This window comes from Oryzias latipes, chromosome 2 (genome assembly GCF_053564925.1).
Source record: "Oryzias latipes strain Hd-rR chromosome 2, Olatipes_Hd-rR_3.1".
Classification (NCBI taxonomy): domain Eukaryota; kingdom Metazoa; phylum Chordata; class Actinopteri; order Beloniformes; family Adrianichthyidae; genus Oryzias; species Oryzias latipes.
Window position 1 is genome coordinate 13,204,404 of NC_136238.1, and position 17,489 is coordinate 13,221,892.

Here is a 17,489-nt window from a genome sequence, read left to right on the forward strand (position 1 = left end):
GATAGCACAAGGGTTAAAAAATTCATGTACATGTTTAAAAAGTAAATACACTTTTTTAGTCACTTGAAGATAGTTTTATAGCCGCCGTGAGCCATATGCGATCGTGCTATAACCCGGAACCAGGTATCCCGAAATTGTCTGATCTGGTTAATTGTTGCATGGGAGACTGCTTGGGACTTTAAAGTGTTCATTCTTGATTTTTATCAACCATCTTCTCCTACTGATCTGCTAATATTTGAATTTCTTAGTGTTTAGATGACACAACTGAATTAGCCTTCAGGGATTCCTGAAACGTTTGTTTTTAATCTTTACCAGATTTGCAAATCAAAGTCAGATTTTCTTTTTTAAATGAAATTCCTTTTAGTTTAGCCGTTTTCACTCAAAACCAACATTCAGCGGTTAGCAGCCAAGCCAGCTGCCAGAGACGGTGGTGGGAGTGTGATGGTTTGGATCTTGTAGGAAAAGAATAAACTGAAGCAGTACATCAACATTTAAACAAAATGAGAGAAAGAAGAATTTAAACAGGACACTTTTCCTTAATGGAAGAGTTTATCCAACCCACCTCAAGATGAGACCAACTGATACAAGAAACAGAGGGAAGAAAAGGGCAAAACTCTTTATTACAACACAAAGTAAGCAGATTTGAGTGGCTACATGACATACGAGGTGCACACCAGGTGCATTCAGGCAGAATCAAACAAAGCCGAATCATGACTAAAAGCTGATTTCCAAAACGCCGTACAAAAACCGTTTTCCGAGCAGTTCATCTCTCCATGGACAGAGAGACAAAATGACGTGTCGCCTGAGTCGCCTGATTGGAAGCCGAATGGGCCGAATTCAAGAACTGTCCTCACTATCGTAGTATCTGTTCCTCTTGATCTGCTCCTCCGCCGTCAGGTCTTCATTGTCATCGGTCACAGCAGGGTCATCCCCGCGGCCCGTGTTGCTCAATTCTATCCCGAAATCCAAAAGGTCATCCAGCGCCGATAGAGAAGGCCTCCCCCCGCCGGCACCACTAAAGAAGTCAGATGTGAAATCGGATATCAGACTGCCAGCGCTCAGGTCGGAAAAAACATCCCCGGGGAAGCCCGACACACCCGCTTCTGATTCGGAAGCTTCAGACGCCGGCGCTCCCCCAGCTGCCTCTGTGAAGACGTCTGAAGAGCTTCCCGAGGGCTCGGTTTGTTTGGCACCCGGTGGCCCTGGAGCGTCAAGCCTTTGTACTGAACGCAACCATTCAGTTGGCATCTGATCTGCTTCTGCGCTGGCAGCGTTTGGGAAGAAACGCGTCTCTTCGGACACAAACGGCGGCTGGAGAAGCCCTTCGAGCAGGAGTTCCTGCTCAATTGGCGCCTGACTGGTGTTATTATTGTTATTGGCATTTCCATTCACTGCCTTGGCTCCTGAAGCCTCCGCGTCTATCACTGTGACCTTCACTTCCTCCTCCTTGTTGGAGCCATCGTTATTACCTTTATCTATCTCCTTCTGAAGCGATCCCCCATCTACCTGCCCGTTTTCCGTCACTTCTTCCTCCCTTCCGGCCCTCTCCTCCTCGTCTCGCTCCTGCTCTTTGATGCTGCCCTCACCTCCCCCTTCCCTCCCTTCACTCTGCCCCGTCTCTTCCACTTCAGCGGCCACTTCAGAGTCCATCTCTGCGCCCACTTGTGCCTTGGAAACAATGTTTGACTCTACGGTTTCTTGAACACGAGGAACCCTCGCCGGCTCCTCGCCGGCCGCTGGGCTCCCCCCAGGCTCCTTCCTACTTCCCGGTAAACAGTTTTTTTCAAGCATGTCGTTTCTTTCCTGAAGGGCGGTTCGTTCTTCCGCCACAGAGGTGCCGTTCTCTTTAATCGAAGGCCGATCCGAGTGGTCGTCCTTGGGGGGCCACGATGGCTTGACCAGCTTCAGCTCTTCCTCGACCGTGTAAGATTTCCTTGGGGAGTCCGTGTTTGGAGGCCACGTGACAGAAATTTTGCTGGCGGGCCTCTGCTTCCGATCCGTTAATTTGCTCGGGGCGCTCCCCTGAGTGAGCCCGGGGTCTGTGGCTTTCCTCTGAGCGGACGGTGACTTCTCGTGGGAATTCTTGTTGTTCCAAAGTTCTTTGTGTGGTTTCTGTCCAAATCCCTCATCGTAATTTCCTTTGGATTTGAACAGTTGTTTATAGTGTGGCTTGCAGTACATTCGTCCATGGAGAGAAGCGTAGTTGCCGAGGCTGATCATGCGGGGGAAAAAAGGAGTTAAAAACAGGAAAAAAATGTCACAATCTTTTTTTTTTTTTTTTTTGCTCTTGGATGTTACTCCACCTCAGTTTGCCTCCGCAGTGCTCACAGCGAAAGCAGCTTTTATGGAAGTTTTGTTTGTCTGCCATCAGAGACTCCATGGGGTACACCCGCTTCCGGCACACCCTGCACAGTTCGGACTCTGGTACTCGAGTTTTCTGCAAAGAGATGAATTTTTACAGCTCTGATTTGTTTTTGTTTTTTTAAAATCTGATTTTATGTTAATAATAAAAAAATGGGATACAATTTAGATCAAAATTCTTTGTGAACATGTTAAAGTCAATGATGTGTTTGGTTTATGAGCAGGAACATACTTTAAATATTAATAAGGGCTTTGGTGTAAATCAGATTTTAACACTGTAAACGAGGCAGACTGGATAGTAAATTATCACACAAAAAATAATAATATTTTATTGTACAGTGTTCCCTTGTTAATCGCAGAAGTTACTGTATGTAAAAATGTATCTAAAAATTAAATAAAAGATGTAAAAATTACCCATGATAGGGAAAAATCGCTAAACACTACAGATCTTGTAAGGCTGTAAAACTACTCATTACACACTTTCTACACTTTTCTCAGACAGACATGGTGATTTTCACACTCACTCACACTTTACTTTCGATCATAAAAAAAAACAAGTCCAGAATCATAGAATAAAAAAAAAAAAAGATCTGATTGCAATCAAAGATTTATGTAAATGTGGCAAACTAAACACTTTCTGTAGAGGAGGGGATTGATTGACAAGGTCTACAGCCAATCAGAATACACAACACAGTGCATTGTGTAAAAAAAAAGAAAAAGAAAAGCAGCTCAGAGAAAATTTATGAAACGAAACCGCGAAAGGTGAACCGAGATTTAGCGAGGCAACACCATACATCCTTCTTCAATGACTGATTAGTCAAGAATTGGTTATTTCACAACCTAAAAACCCAAACTATTCCAGTTTCTGGTAGCTGGTTGTGCATAAATCCTAGCTACGCACTTTTTTGTCAGTTTAGTCACTCATGTAAGACCCACTCCGATGAAAATTGTGTTTTGAATTTGTTCCTGTGGCATTTTTCTGAGAATGGAGGACATATTTAAAGTGTTTTAGTTTTTTTTTATCCAAATCATTGTGAATCATTGTGAAAAATGCCACATTTGTGATGCTGAAAATACGCTGGGCGGACCTCAAGCTCTCTGCTCCGAGCTGAAGGCAACATGGAGGGGAACGGGGGGCGGAGTTGCTCCGCTCCAACGGTCCCACCTACAACTCAAAAGGCAAATTTCTACTTCTGCCGCTCTGCAGAAGCTATGTCTGAGAAAACGATTTTTGGCTAAAAACAACAAAATCACAATTAAAGACCACTGGGAACGCTTTTAAAAAAGATCAAAAGATGATTGGAGTGGAACGATAAATTGTTACATTTAACATTAAATTGTGCACCATTCTCAATACTCGACAAAAATGGTTACAGTTGTGAATTCTTTTGAATATTAAAATATTTCTTTTAAGGCTTTTCCTTGTTTTAAGCCTTTTTAGTTGTTTTTCTTTCAAATTTTCATGTCAAAGCTGTCAGGTGGACGTGTGTAAAAACCTGTACCCGGCTCAACATAAGAACAAATCCATTTCAATTCTTTAGCTGTAAATTCTTCACATACCTGTTGGATTATTTTCAGTTGATGTAAAATATTTGAGCAATAAAAAAAAACGGCATTCCAGATAAAAAATGTGCAAACACAGCAAAGACCATGCTGAAATATTTTATGACTTTCCTTCCAACATTTCCAGTACTTTCTCTGTAAAAATAGCGCCTAATGTTCTGTATTAGTTGGATTATTTAGTAAGATGGAGAATAAATGGGTCAGCAGGGTGTAAAGTGAAACTGGTTAAGCAGAGCTGAGTAATGGTGAGCACACAGCAGGCGGGTTAAACACACCAGCACGCCAGTTTAGTATCCCCACGATGCGCTGCTCCGTTTACCCGACACAAACGTCTCCTGCTGGTGGGTCACGACCTGGGATGACCTCTGCTCCGTGACCCTGAAACCCAGGTTCTGGAAGACTCCCTGGCTCTCGGCCCACGACTGCTGGAAGCTCCTCAGCAGCTCCTCTGTGGAGGCCTCCGGGGGCACGTCCACGGTCAGAACTCGGCCCCTGACCACGTCGGCGTAGGACGGAGGGTTGCCGCGGCTCGATGGTTTCTCAGAATCCATTTCACTCCTTGTCAGGTTTCCTAAGTTGTCCACGTTGGAGAATTGCTCGGCCACAGACGCTGATCTGGAGTGACTCCCTTCAGAATAAACCGAGTCCTGCTCCCTTCTCTCGATTTGCTCCCTCAGCTCCTGTGCTGCCTGGGAGCTGTGCTCTCCAGTCTCAAACACGTTCTTTATTGCTTTGACGTTGAGCGTCGGGATTTCCTCCGTTTTCGGGGTTTGAACTTCAGGCTCTGCGTCTTCGGTGTCGCTCCCCAGCCTCTCCGCGATGACGATGGGCTCTTTTCTGCTGTAAATTTTGGGCTGCGGCGACTCGAACCTGTTGACGAGCTTCGACAGGTCCACTTTTGGGAGGTCCTCTTTCAGAAGGTCGAGGGTCACGGCCTCTGGGCCTTCTTCTGCATCCGGCCCCAAACGTTCGGGGATCTCGATGGGATCCTTTCGGAAGTAGGTCTTGTTCACTTCAGCTCTTTGGGCCTCCTCAAAGAAAGACTTCTTGTCTTTCACCGTCGTCATGGAATCCACCATCTCTGCGACGTCCACCAGCTCCTGCTCGCTCCTCTCCAGGGTCGCCTCCCTGTCGCTAAGCGGGGAGGGTTGCTCTCTCTGAACGACCTCCGGCATCGGCGGCGGAGGAGGGGGAGTCATTCCGCGGGAAAGCTTGGAGGTGCTGACCTTCATCAGCTTCTCGGAGCGATTGAGAGTGGGAGACATCGTGGTCCTGCTGAGGGTGGGAGTAAAAGATTTGCGAGGAGGGGGCGGCGGCGTCCCAGCCGACCTGTAAGGCGGAGGAGACGGGGTCACCCTCAAGGGCGAGTCTACCCGTCTGGATTCGATGCTGATGAAGGTGGGCGATGGGGTCCGGATGCTCGCCAACGGAGAGGACACCCTCCGCTCGGCCGCTTGGCTCACCCCGTGACGGACTCTGCTCTCCGCCAGACTCTTTTTCTCCTCCACCACCTTATTTTGCGTCTCCTGCACTGCGCTAACTTGCGACGCTGCAACGCTGAGAACCCTTTTGTCGGGTTTGGGAGGCACGGATGGAGGCGGTTCCTCTTTCTTCAGGTTTTTCTCCAGAAGCGTGAGCTTGGCTTGGATGATCGTTCTCACATAAGCCAGCATCTCTTTCAGCTTTTTCTTGCTTTGCTGTTTGGCGATTTCACTAATGTTCTTCTTTTCATCTGTGCTCATCACCCAGTCGGGCACTCCGCCCACAACCTCCCTGACAGTGTTGGAGTCCAGTCTGCTTGGTTGGCCCTCAAACTCTTTCATTTGAGCCAGCAGCTTCTGCAGCGTGTCGGACTTCTCCAAATCGGCGTTCTCTTCCAACTTGGCGTCGCGTTGATCGGTCGTTATCAGGACGGACACCTCCTTCGTCTCAGCCTTCGACTTTCCCGCTTTTATCTGTGTTCTGTTCACCTCCGCCGCTTGCAGCTTGGTTTGCTGCTGCTGAACGATCTCCTGCCTCCTCACCACCCGCTCGGTCACGACCACCTCCTCGTGCCGCTGAATGTGCTCCGCTTTGACGCTCTGCTGGCTGTGGGAGGCAGACACGAGGGCCTGTCCTTGATGGGCCGCCGTTGTTTTACTCAACTTTGGCAGTGGGACAGTAACCGATGGCGACAGCTTTACCTCCGCTTCGGTTTTCTGCGCCTGCTTGGTTGTCTTGGTTCGAGCGTCTGCTTCAGCTTTCTTCACGTCCTCACTTCTTTTCTCTTTTGCCGTCACTTCAGTCTTTGCTGAGGTCAGCTGTTTGCTTTCAACACTCACTCTCTGCGACATGTCGCTTTTGACTGTTTCCTTTTGCTCCTCTTTCTTCTCCATTGGAGCTTTGAAGGTTTTCACTTTGAAACTCGGACTAACCTTGGGGATTTTAGTTGCTTGAGAAGCGCCTGTTTTTCCCTCCTGTGGTGCAATCTTGACGTCCTCGCTTCCCCGGGGAAAATTTTCCCTGACGGATGTCGCTGAGGCTTCCACAGACTTGCCGGTGGATTTTTTAATAAAGTGCTGCTGCTCGACAACTGATGAAGTGACCGCGATCGAGCTCGTTTGGGTTTCTGAGGCTTCGTGATGAGACTGAATAACAGAAGCTGTCTGATTAGCAGTTGAAGACAAAACTTTTTCACACGGCGGCTTCACGGAAACAAGCTTTTTATCCAAAGTTGTCGTGGCAGACGCAGCGGCCGCTCTTTTATTTACTGCTAAAGTTGTGGGTCTGCTCATTGGGGTTTGGGATGGGGTCTTCTCAGTAAATTCTCCTTTGTTTACATGCAAGGCCTCGTCTTCCTTTGCTTTTGCTGCTGCAGACAGGTTCGCAGTGGCAGCAGATATGCTAACCGATGGTGAAGTAGGAGTGGAGACCCTACTCATCTCCGTCTCCGCCTCTTTCTCCAGCTTCTGCTGGCGGTATTTCTCCTCCGCCAGCATGAGTGGGGTTTTGAATTTGCGAGCGTACGGTTTGGCCGTCGGAGCTGCAGCAGGCTCTGCAGGGGGAGGCAGTTTAATCGGAGGGACGAACACTTTTCTAGGGGGCTGTGGACTTGGGTTGCTGGGTATTTTCGTGGGCGCTGATTTGGTTTCACCGCTGGTTACGGCGGTCTGCTGCGTTTCGACCTTTGATTCCTCCTTGTGTTCTATAGAAGATGCAGTTTCCAGAGGAAAAACCTGAGATGAGGGTGGAGGGGGAGCTTTTTTCTGCCATTTGGGCTTCACTGGTGCAGGCTGCTTGGGCGGTTCTGGTTGCTTGTGAACTTTAAATAAAGGCTTGCCAAAGGGCCGCGCAGGTGGAGGCTGAGGTAGTGCGTCAAGTTCTTGTGGTGATGGAGGCGGAGGGAGAAAATCTGGAGGAGGTGGAGGGAAAAATTCCATCGGAGGCGGAGGCGGCGGCGGCAGGTCGCTGTCCTGCCTCGTGATCGACGGCGGGGGCAACGGGCTCTCCATCACTGGCGACGGAGGTGGAGGAAGGGACAGATCGGACTCAGACAGAGGAGGCGGCGAGGTCGGCGGCGGCGGAGGGAAGTGGATCTCAGCTTTGACGTTCTTAATGGCTCCTTTGTTGATGTTCTTGCGATCGCTCTTCGGGTTTTGCTTTTCGATGAGGGCCCCGCTTTTCTTTTGCGACGTGTGGTTCTGCTTCTGCGTGACCGTTTCCTCCGTCACCGCCGTCTGCACCTGCTTTATTGTTGTCATCTGGCTCATTTGCACGTTGGAGTTGCTCCACTGTGATGCGCTTTGCTCCTGTTTAATCACATCAGCGGATTTGGTCTCCGTTTGATCTGGATTACTCCTTTGTTTCGTCTTTATCATGAAAGGCTTGGGAGCTGGGGTTTTCTGCGGCGGCTGCACTTTCATGCCCGCCTGATGACAAGCCCCAGCGGGATTGTCTGTTTTGACTACAGCAACCACGTGCTCCTCTTGGGTTATTACCTGTGTTTTCAGCGACTTGCTGTCATGGTGCCTCTGCATGCACACGTCCCCACTCTGAGTGAGGTTTTTCACGGCGGGGGCAGAGGTGACTGCCACGCCCTCGGCCTCATGCGTGCATTCGGGCTCCGTTTGCTTTGCAGTGGGTTGTTTTTTTATGGCCTCTTTTGCTTTTTTGGGAGCGTGCGTGCGTTTCTTGCTAGTATACTGCTTTCTTTGCATCAGCGACTTTATTGCCCCTTGGACATCCCCCCTCACCACCTCTTCTTTCTCCACCTGCGCTGCGTCCTGCCCCTCATAAAGGGATTTTATGGACGTTTTAACGTCCCCCTCGGTGCTCCCCCTGCGCTGCATTCTCGGAGAGGTAGCCGGCTCCAGTAGCAGCTGGATGGTACCTTTTACGTCCCCCTGTTCACTCACTTGGTGCTGGAAGGTTTTTTTCTCGCTCGACGCCTCGTGCAAACTTTGCATGGCAGTGTGGATGTCTCCTTTGATGATCTCCGCCTTTTCCATCTCCTTCACAGCTTGTTTCGCCTCCTGCAGGCTCCTCAGAGTTCCTTTGACATCGCCGGGCACCAAATCCTCAACAGTGGCCTCTGTTTTGACAGACGCCGATTTTTCCAGTGACTCCAAAGCGCCCCTTATGTCTCCTCTGATGATTTCAGGCTTCTCCATTTCTTTGGCTTGATGCTGGGCCTCCTCCAGACTCTTTAAAGTCGTTGGTATGTTTCCCTTCACTACCTCTTCTTTTTCGATGACCACTTTTTGTGTTATGGCTTGGTTCAGCGAGTCCATGGCGGCGCTGAGATCTCCTTTGACGATGTCCTTTGTTTCTACATTTTTGTAGGTCACAGACGGCTCCGTCATGAACACCTGAACGATGCTGTTCACATCAACAGGTACGATGTCGTCCTCTGCCACCGTACGTTCCACCTGCTGCTGATTCTTCCGCAGCAGCATTTTGGTCTCCTCCACGTTGCCGCCTATGATGTGCTCCTTTTGAACCTCCTCGTGCTCCTCACTCGACTCCGACTGAAACTGCTTTAGGTAATCCAAGGCGCCAGACTCGATGCACGTTGTGTAAAAGCTGACGTTGCCCCTCTCTATCTCTCCAACTCGTATTTTCTTGGATTCCTCCTCTCCTGAGTTGGAGAGCAGACGGTGAAGAGTTTTGCTGACGTTCCCTTGAATGATGTCCTCTTTCTCCATGCTGGCTTTCTCCCCCTTATTTAGGAGGGAATAGATGGTCATCTTGACGTCTCCTTTCTCGTCTTCCTGAATCAGAATGCCACGCTTGGAGGAGCCCTCCGTCCTGAGCAGGTTGGTCATGGCCTCCTGAATATCGCCACGAATAATTGCCTCCTTCTCCACATTGATTCCTCGCTCCTGGCTGAGCAGCTGCTTCACGGTGGTGTTGATGTCCCCTCGCTCCTCCTTGTCGATAGTTATACCCCTTTCTGAAGTCTCCCTCCGGTTTAGGAGGTTCATCATTATGTTGCTCAGATCCCCTCTAATGATGTCCTCTTTTTGTATCTGTGGGGCCTCCTGGTTCAGGAGTTTATACTTTGCCATGCGGATGTCACCGATTTCGTCTGCTTCGATGAGAACGCCCTGAGATTCCACCATTTTCTGGCTGTAAAGCTCCTCCAGCGTCTCCTTGATGCTTTTGCCGATGATTTCCGTCTTCTCCACGCTGCTCTCGTTGAATTGGTGAAGCTGAGTGGTCTCGAAAAGCCACGTGGTTGTTTTCACGTCTCCTCGCAGGACTTCCTCCTTCGACACAGCAGTCTCGGAGTCCTCCGATTCTCTGATGCTGTCCAGCGGGTGCTTCTCGAAGAGCCACACAGACTGTTTGACATCCCCCTTCATGACTTCCTCTTTCTTCACCTTCTCCATGCCGTCGTACTCCACACCGTCCCCTCGGATCTCATCAATGGTGCGGGTTTCAAACATCCACGTGGCCGATCGGACGTCGCCCCTCTGGATTTCGCTAACGCTCACGGTTCTGACATACTTCTGCGACGTCTCGTCTGTCTCGAAGCGCTGTTTGTTTGTCTTCACGTCTCCGCCTTGGATATCAGCAACCGTCTTGGACTTGACTTTTATTTCTTCCGTAATTTCGTCCAGCGGTTGAGTTTCAAACCTCCACCTGGCAGAGTTCACGTCTCCTTTATTGATGCCCTCCTCAGTCACAGCTTTGATGACGTACACCTCCTCTGTATCTCTTATTGAGTCCAGGGGCTTGGTCTCAAAAAGCCACCTTGCGCCCACCACATCTCCTCTCATGATTTCCTCTTTAGTAACTGTGGTTACTTCATGGTAGTGGCCCTCCTTGTCGCAGATGGCGTACAGGGGCTGAGTTTCGAACATCATCTTATAGTTTTTCACATCTCCTTTCTCCATGTCATTTCTGAAGACACCCGTTAGTTGCGAAATGTTTGCTTCGCTTGATTCGTCCTTTATTTGATCCAGAGAGTAAGTCTCAAAAATGAAGCGTCCTTTGTCGACGTTTCCCCCCTGGACATCGATCACCGTGCGTGTTTCTCTTTCTTTTGCATCACAGATCGCGTCAATCGGTTTGTTCTCGAACATCCAGGTACAGTTGACCACGTTTCCCTTCTGGATGTCTTCGGCCTGCTGAGTCTTCAGCCTTTGCATCGTTTCCTCGGAGGTGGAGCTCATGATGTCAGAGGAGCGGTTCTCAAAGATGCACTTCATCCTGGAAACGTCCCCCGACTGGATGTCGATTTCGGTGACCCTCCTGAAGGAGCCGCTCTCCTCCCCGGTGATGTTTTCCAAGTTCTCCGTTTCAAACAGGATGCGAGCTAGTCCCACGTCTTTGCCTTGGATGTCCTGCTGCTTCACTGTGCAGGTCTTCAGAATGTTCTCCATGTCCGAATGGTCACGTATGTTATCCAGCATCTGGGTCTCAAAAAGCCACGTGCAGGTCTTTACGTCTCCTTTATGTACTTCCTTCACATCAGTTTCACTCCTGTCGACCTTTTCGTACAGGACGTCCATTGGTTGGGTCTCAAACAACCATCTGCATGTTTTCACGTCTCCTTTCTCAATTTCTTCCTTTGTTTTCTGTTCTTTCACCTCAGCATTGCTGAAATACTTGATTGCATCAAGAGGTTGGGTCTCAAACAGCCACTTTGCTGTTTTGACGTCCCCTGACTCGATTTCCTGTTTGGAGATTCCTTTTATGATCTGGAACTTACTGATGCTCTCATCAAACTGATCAATAGGGCGGGTTTCAAACATCCATCTGCAGCTGTGAATGTCTCCCTTCACTATCTCCTCCCGCCTGACAGTCCTCACCTCATGGTAATAGCCAGAGCTGTCCTGGATGGCATAGAGCGGTGTGGATTCAAAAAGATCCTTGTTGGACTTTACAGATCCACTTGTGACGCCTTCAACTTGGATTTTCTCCGTCCTTTCACATTTGCTTAAATCCATTGTTTCAAATCGCTCTTTATAGTTTGTCACATCTCCTTTGTCTTGGGCTTGAATGTTTACAGTTCTTGTGATCTCTTTCCTCTCCTCCCGTATGCTCTCCAGTGGTTGGCTTTCAAAGACCCATTTCTGATGCCTCACATCGCCCTTTTCTTCCTCAGATGCAACAGTTTTCGTGAGCTTTCCCACCTGAAGCAGCTCCTTCAGGTTTTCCATGGGCACCGTCTCAAACAGATGTTTGGCGGACTTAACATCGCCTCCTACGATCTCTTCAGAAGGTAAAGGTCGAGCATTAGTGTTATCTTTCAATGTGTCCATCGGCTGAGTCTCAAAAACAAGGCAACGTTTCCTCACATCAGCTCCAATAATGTCTTTTCTTTGACTCATGGAACTCTCCCACTCCTCGTCTTTAATGGAATCAAGCGTCTTTGTCTCAAAAAGCCATCTGCCTCTGTTCACACCGCCTTGTGTGGTTTCCTCTTGCGATATTCCGCATATCAGCTTCACCATTGCAGGGTCTTTGTTGATCATATCCAGAGGTTGGGTTTCAAACATCCAGCGCGACGTCCGCACGTCTCCTTTCTCGGTCTCCTCCCGGCGGATGGTGGTGATCTCCAGCATCTCCCCTGAATCCCCTCTGATGACGCACATGGGGAAGGTCTCAAACATGCGTGTTGTGGTCGTGACGTCCCCCTTAATCTCCTCAAGCTCCGACTTGAGGCTTAGGAAGCTACTCTCCTCTATAGTTTCGCTTTTACCCAAGGAATCCAGATGCTGGGTCTCAAAGAGGTACCTGGCCGTTTTGACATCTCCTCCGGTGATGTCATTGGTGGCGTCCGAGTCCTGTTCATCTTCTTGGTAGATCTTGTTAAGATAGTCGAGAGGCTGCGTTTCAAAAAGCCAAGTCGCGGTACGGACATCTCCTCTCGCGAGATCATTCTGTTTTTCTGATTGATCTTGAGTTTCTGAGGCCTCCGTCCCCAGAGCGTCTATGGGCTGAGTTTCGAACATCCAAGCTGTGTGTCGGACATCTTTACCAGCTATGATTTCCTGCTGTGCAATATTTCTCTCCTCAATCTCATCTAGGGAATCGTCTTTGATTGTATCTAGTGGCTTGTTTTCGAACATCCAGCGCCTCGATTGCACCTCCCCTTTGAGGATTTCGTCCCACTCCACGGACTCATTGTCGGGGCTCGAACATTCACTCGAGTCATCGCCATCGTTTTCAAACCTAAAACGAGTTTGCTGGACTTCGCTCATTTCTTTGCTATCTAACGCCACCTTTTCCACTTCACTAAGCTGGCTGATAAGATCTTCCTCCAGGTTTTTGCGCACTTCGGGATGTATGTGCTTGTAGAGGCGCTTCAGCTCCGCCATGTTCTTGTGCTTAAAGTACTGCTCCGTACTCCCGGTGTGGCTTTCCCGGGAGGCTGACTCCTGAGACTGGGATCTACTCTCACCGGTTTTTACTTGCAGATGTGACGATGGAAGAGAAAAGGGATCAGTCGCTTCATTATGCATTGATGAAGCAGAGGAAGCAGTCTCCATCCTTACAGCAGCAGAGGACGTGTCATAACTTGTGGAGGATTTGGATGACTGGTTAACTGGTGTCCATTGAAACTGGTTGAAATCCAAATCAACCTGTAAAATGTGTTTTAGTTGTGAAGAAAAAGAGAAGAAGTAAAAAGAGGAAAACGTTCAGGAAAAGCAAGGAAAAGGACAGCTTGGTTTGCAGCCTGAACAAGTAATTATTGGAAAAGTTCAATGACTTCTCCTGCTGAGTCCAATTTATGCAAGTAGCAAAAGCATCAAAGAACCCTAATTTGGATTTAAATGCATGAACACACACAGACATCTCAAATCTTTCACGACTGGGCATTTTTGTTAGGCATTTTTACAATTACTGGCTTGATTTGAATAACTTCATAAGTCCAAGTTTTCATCCTGCGCCTCTCCTTTTAACTCGGCGGAAAACAGTTTCTGACTTTTGCTGTTGACGAGGTTTTTCATGCAATCCAATTTATTTTCCATCAGCCCATAGCTTGCACAGTTTCCGTTTTCGTCTTGATGTTGATACTTCATAATTTCAAAAAAAAGGGGGAAAAAAAGCCAAAACGAAATCATCGATTTGGATAAACAGACAGCATCATTACCTTGATCTCCTTGGCTGGTGCAGCTTCCTCAATCGTTTTTTCATACTGCTCCTTCAAAGCCTGAGTGGAAACCTTCGGTAGGTCGTCTCCTCCAACGAGCGTAACTGAATTAAACACAAGAAGAAGGCTGCCTCATTAAGTCCTTTTGCGGTGAGCAAACTCAGAGAGAAGGAAATAAATCATTTGATTAAAAACCTGAGTAGTTTTCATTTTCCGAAACCATGCAGCGATGATTGCCCAATTTCCACTTTCCAATATTTTACCTTCCTGACTTCACCCAGATTAAATTTGCTGCTATGAACTCAATGGAAGATCATCTGCATTCCAGCTCATTTCCAGAACTCATCCCTTATTCAGCCTTTAGTAGGAGCAGCTATTAATATACAGGACACAAGTAGCTCTATGATGAAAATGTGCAGAATTACAATATGAAAGGCGAGAGCAGAAGTACCGGTTTCATTGTGATGGTTCCCGTAACTCGTGGTCACATTGTTATGGTGCACCCTTTGATCATGGATCACCTGTGAACAGATGGCAGGAAATCATTAGCAGAGTGACACTGCGCTCCTGTGACTGTGCGCAGCCAGTCAGAACGAAAAGGGTTTTGTGTAGGCTCTCATTTATAGCCTCATAAAACAAACAATATTAATAAAAGGGTGTGCATCTGCGCCGAGTCCATATGCTTTTTTTAGGAAGTACCTCTTGCCGGGCACTGCTCCTCATCATCACCTCAGAGGAGCTTGAGATCTCCTGTCAAAAATGGAGAGAAATGGATTAGATCTACATGCAAAGACCCACTCTGATAAAAAATGTGTTTTTGGTGTTTTAAACTTGTTCTGTTGGTATTTTTCTAAAGATGGAGGACATATAATAATAAAAAAACTGAGCTCAAAATAGCATATTTTATGTACAATAGGCTACACTGTCAATGAATGGCCTATTTGATTTGATTTTTTTTTATTTGAAATTGTTTTTTTCAAGCAATCAAATAGAAATGATAAACAAAAGCAATACAATCATCAGTTATACATTCATACAGTAACTAATCAAACTTAGGATAATTAGGCATCTTAATAAATATTGCTTGAAAGGGAGTGGAAGGAAGCGAACTTATATAATCCCACCCCGTTATTTTCGAACTTATGTCGTATAATCCGCACCAAGGCAAAAGACTCAGAGATAAGTCTAACAGTTAGACTTTTTTTAATTCACAGTAATTTAGAACTTGTCTGTTACATACCACACATTAGCCACTTCAGCGTATTCACAATACCCGTGACACCTAACCTTGTTTGCGGCACGTAAAAAAAAAACAGACTGATACCACTACAAGTGTCACCGCGACTTCGCTAACCTCAAACACTGGTTTGTCTCCGTTGCATTCCACGGTGAGTCCGTCTCACCACCATCAGGTAATTTACATTCAATTCAATTTTTATTTATATGGTGCAAAATCACAACAGCAGTCGTCTCAATGGGCTTCGTACGGGTAATTGTAAAGTAAACATAGAATCATGAGGATCCTGAACACATGGAGTTCAATAGGAAAATTCTAAACTGAACTAACTTAACATACTAAACTAAACTGGGCATCACTGCCCTTAGACCACAGGTGTCATGTTTTCTAACCAACATGCCATTGAAGCTCCTTATTGGCTAAAGACGCTTGATTCAGGTAATTAGCAGCAGGTGAGGCAGGATTTCTGAAAAAGTGGCAAGAGGTCGGTCCTCGAGGCCTGGAGTTTGACACCCCTGCCTTAGACCCTCCATCACTGGAAAAACTCCTAAAAAAACGGATTCTTGAAAAAAAATTAAGAAACATCAGGGTTGTCCACAATGAGGAGGGATCCTCCCCCAGGACGGACAGGCGATGTACCAAAACTCATAGAGAAGAAGTAATTTATCAAACGCTACAACTACATGTTAACATAGTCCAGCAGATGGGCTTCATCCAGTTGTGTTGTGGTTTTGGTTCTGTTTACCTTTAATTCAACTTCCTGTCTTATTTTGAAGGTTTCTCCCCTGATCATTTTCGCCTGTGTCTCGTCAGTCCTGTTTGTATGTGTCTTGTCTCTGTCTTCCTCCATACAGTCTGCTACCCTGTCCTGTTTCTCTGTGTACTCCGTCAGTTTTTGGTTTTCCTGCTTTGCGGCGCCTTTTGCTACATTAAAAATAACTTGTGTTTTGGAACACCCTGCCTCCTGTCTCCGGATTGGTGGGTTCTCTCCCCTCAAAAGTCCCACCTTCAACTAAGAGGCACATTTCTGATGAATTGCTGCCAATCTGCAGAAAGTACGTCATTGAAAAGAACACAGGTTTGTTTGATTTTTGCCTAAAAACGGCATGATAATAATCAAAGGACCACTGGGAATGCTTTTACAATAGATCAAAAGATGATCCCAGTGGGACTTTGACATTAGCACTGTATAGCCACAAGCTGTGCAAAGAAACAGCAGTGCTTTGCCACTCCTACTTTGTAAAAAATCAATTTTTTGCTTGGTAAGAAACATCAATTCTTCCTGGGGAGTTACTTTGTTTGACGTTCACCGCAGAAAAGTCCTGGAAAAGGAAGATGACCCAAGCTATTTCCTTTCTCTCACATCCATGCAATCTGAGGGAAAGTATATTTCTACTTGTGTGCTGCACTGTTAACATGACAGTTCTGCAGAGAGTGGGGATGTTCTTGTCAGCAGGAACCACTGCATTAACATCTGCCTTCACGTGAGACTACACGCTGGGCTTCCAACCTGTGAGACACAATGCTGAGCTGCATGCTGCAGAGAAAGCAGCGCTGGTGATTAAAACAGATCTGGACGTTTTCTCCCATAACCCTTTATGTAAAATTCAGCATTCAGCAAGGTTCTTCTGCACTCAGCATCTCCGCCTGAATGGGCAAATGAAGGGAAAATGCAAGGGGCGGAAGTGACCTTCCTCCGCAAAAGATCTGAGTCCCGTCCCACGCTGCTGCTAACACGTTCTGGCATTTTCTACACTCACCGGATGACAGATTCACACAGGCGTGAAAGGTTCAAGGTGCCCTCTTTGATCTGACCTGCTTTAAGGCCAGAGTTTTTTTTCTTTTTTTTTTTTAAATAAAGAGCCACAGAGAAATATAATTTGTCTAGCGGCTTTAAAATTCTTCTCTTGTTATAAAAGAACTCATAATTGGAATTGACAGCAGTAATCTATCTTCCAGATTCTGTCGACTTTAAAAAAAAAGAAAAAAAAATGCCTCTCATATGCCACCATTCATTATTCCAGCGATTCATTGTGCACCGAGGAGTTGCACACTTCTCTAAAGTAGAGGAGTTCTCCGGCTTTACATTTCCAAGCTCCAGTTTAATGAGACAATCATTTATCAAATCTACACAAAATGCTAATTGGTGCTCTGTCAATATTTTTTTTTCTCCTTAAGAAAACAAATATGCTAAAATGTTTGCATAAAGCCCCATTGAAGGAACCAAAACTAGATAAAAGGGACAGAAATTACGTAAATTACATGGGATTGCAGTAACGTACACTCTTCGATATATCGCAATTCTTTGACCGTTTACAGGATCAACGTGAATTAGCTAATTCGGACGAGGACAATAGCGGCTTTTCATTGCAGCTTTGCATCGAGATGCAACACGTCACAAATGTTACCAGCACAAAGCTACTTTTCTCCGCTTCAGAATCCACTGTCATCGACGGTTTTAGACGAATAGTCGAAGGAATGTGAACCCTGGAGCCAAAGCTCTGGCTCCAAAGGTTTAAGGCTGTACTTTATCTGAATGTTTCTCAAATTTGAAGTGAATGCGCGGTTTGGTATATCTCTAACACCCCCTCGTAAACACCTCTTATAACTGACAAACTTTCTGACCGTTTGAAACTGAATAGAGAAACAGTCTTTGGAGACACCCACCTGGAAAGATCTGTCTTAAATCGTTCACACATATCTGTGACAGGACATTGAAGTGCTGCCACCAAAAAAGAGTTTTAA

At 46.8% G+C, this 17,489-nt stretch overlaps 1 protein-coding gene across 2 annotated transcripts in view; it reads right to left on the minus strand.

Annotated features, from left to right (window-relative positions):
• Positions 1–601: 601 nt before the first annotated feature.
• xirp2a (xin actin binding repeat containing 2a) overlaps positions 602–17,489 on the minus strand; it is a 63,102-nt gene continuing 46,214 nt past the window's right edge. For both annotated transcript variants that reach the window (XM_023965335.2, XM_023965344.2), the window contains 6 exons: positions 14,207–14,257; positions 13,959–14,028; positions 13,508–13,611; positions 4,244–12,995; positions 2,304–2,437; positions 602–2,212 (listed from right to left, as the gene is read on the minus strand). In XM_023965335.2, the coding sequence (XP_023821103.2) occupies positions 2,343–2,437; positions 4,244–12,995; positions 13,508–13,611; positions 13,959–14,028; positions 14,207–14,257 (9,072 nt within the window). In that variant the 3' untranslated portion in view covers positions 602–2,212; positions 2,304–2,342. The remainder of the gene's footprint in view (positions 2,213–2,303; positions 2,438–4,243; positions 12,996–13,507; positions 13,612–13,958; positions 14,029–14,206; positions 14,258–17,489) is intronic.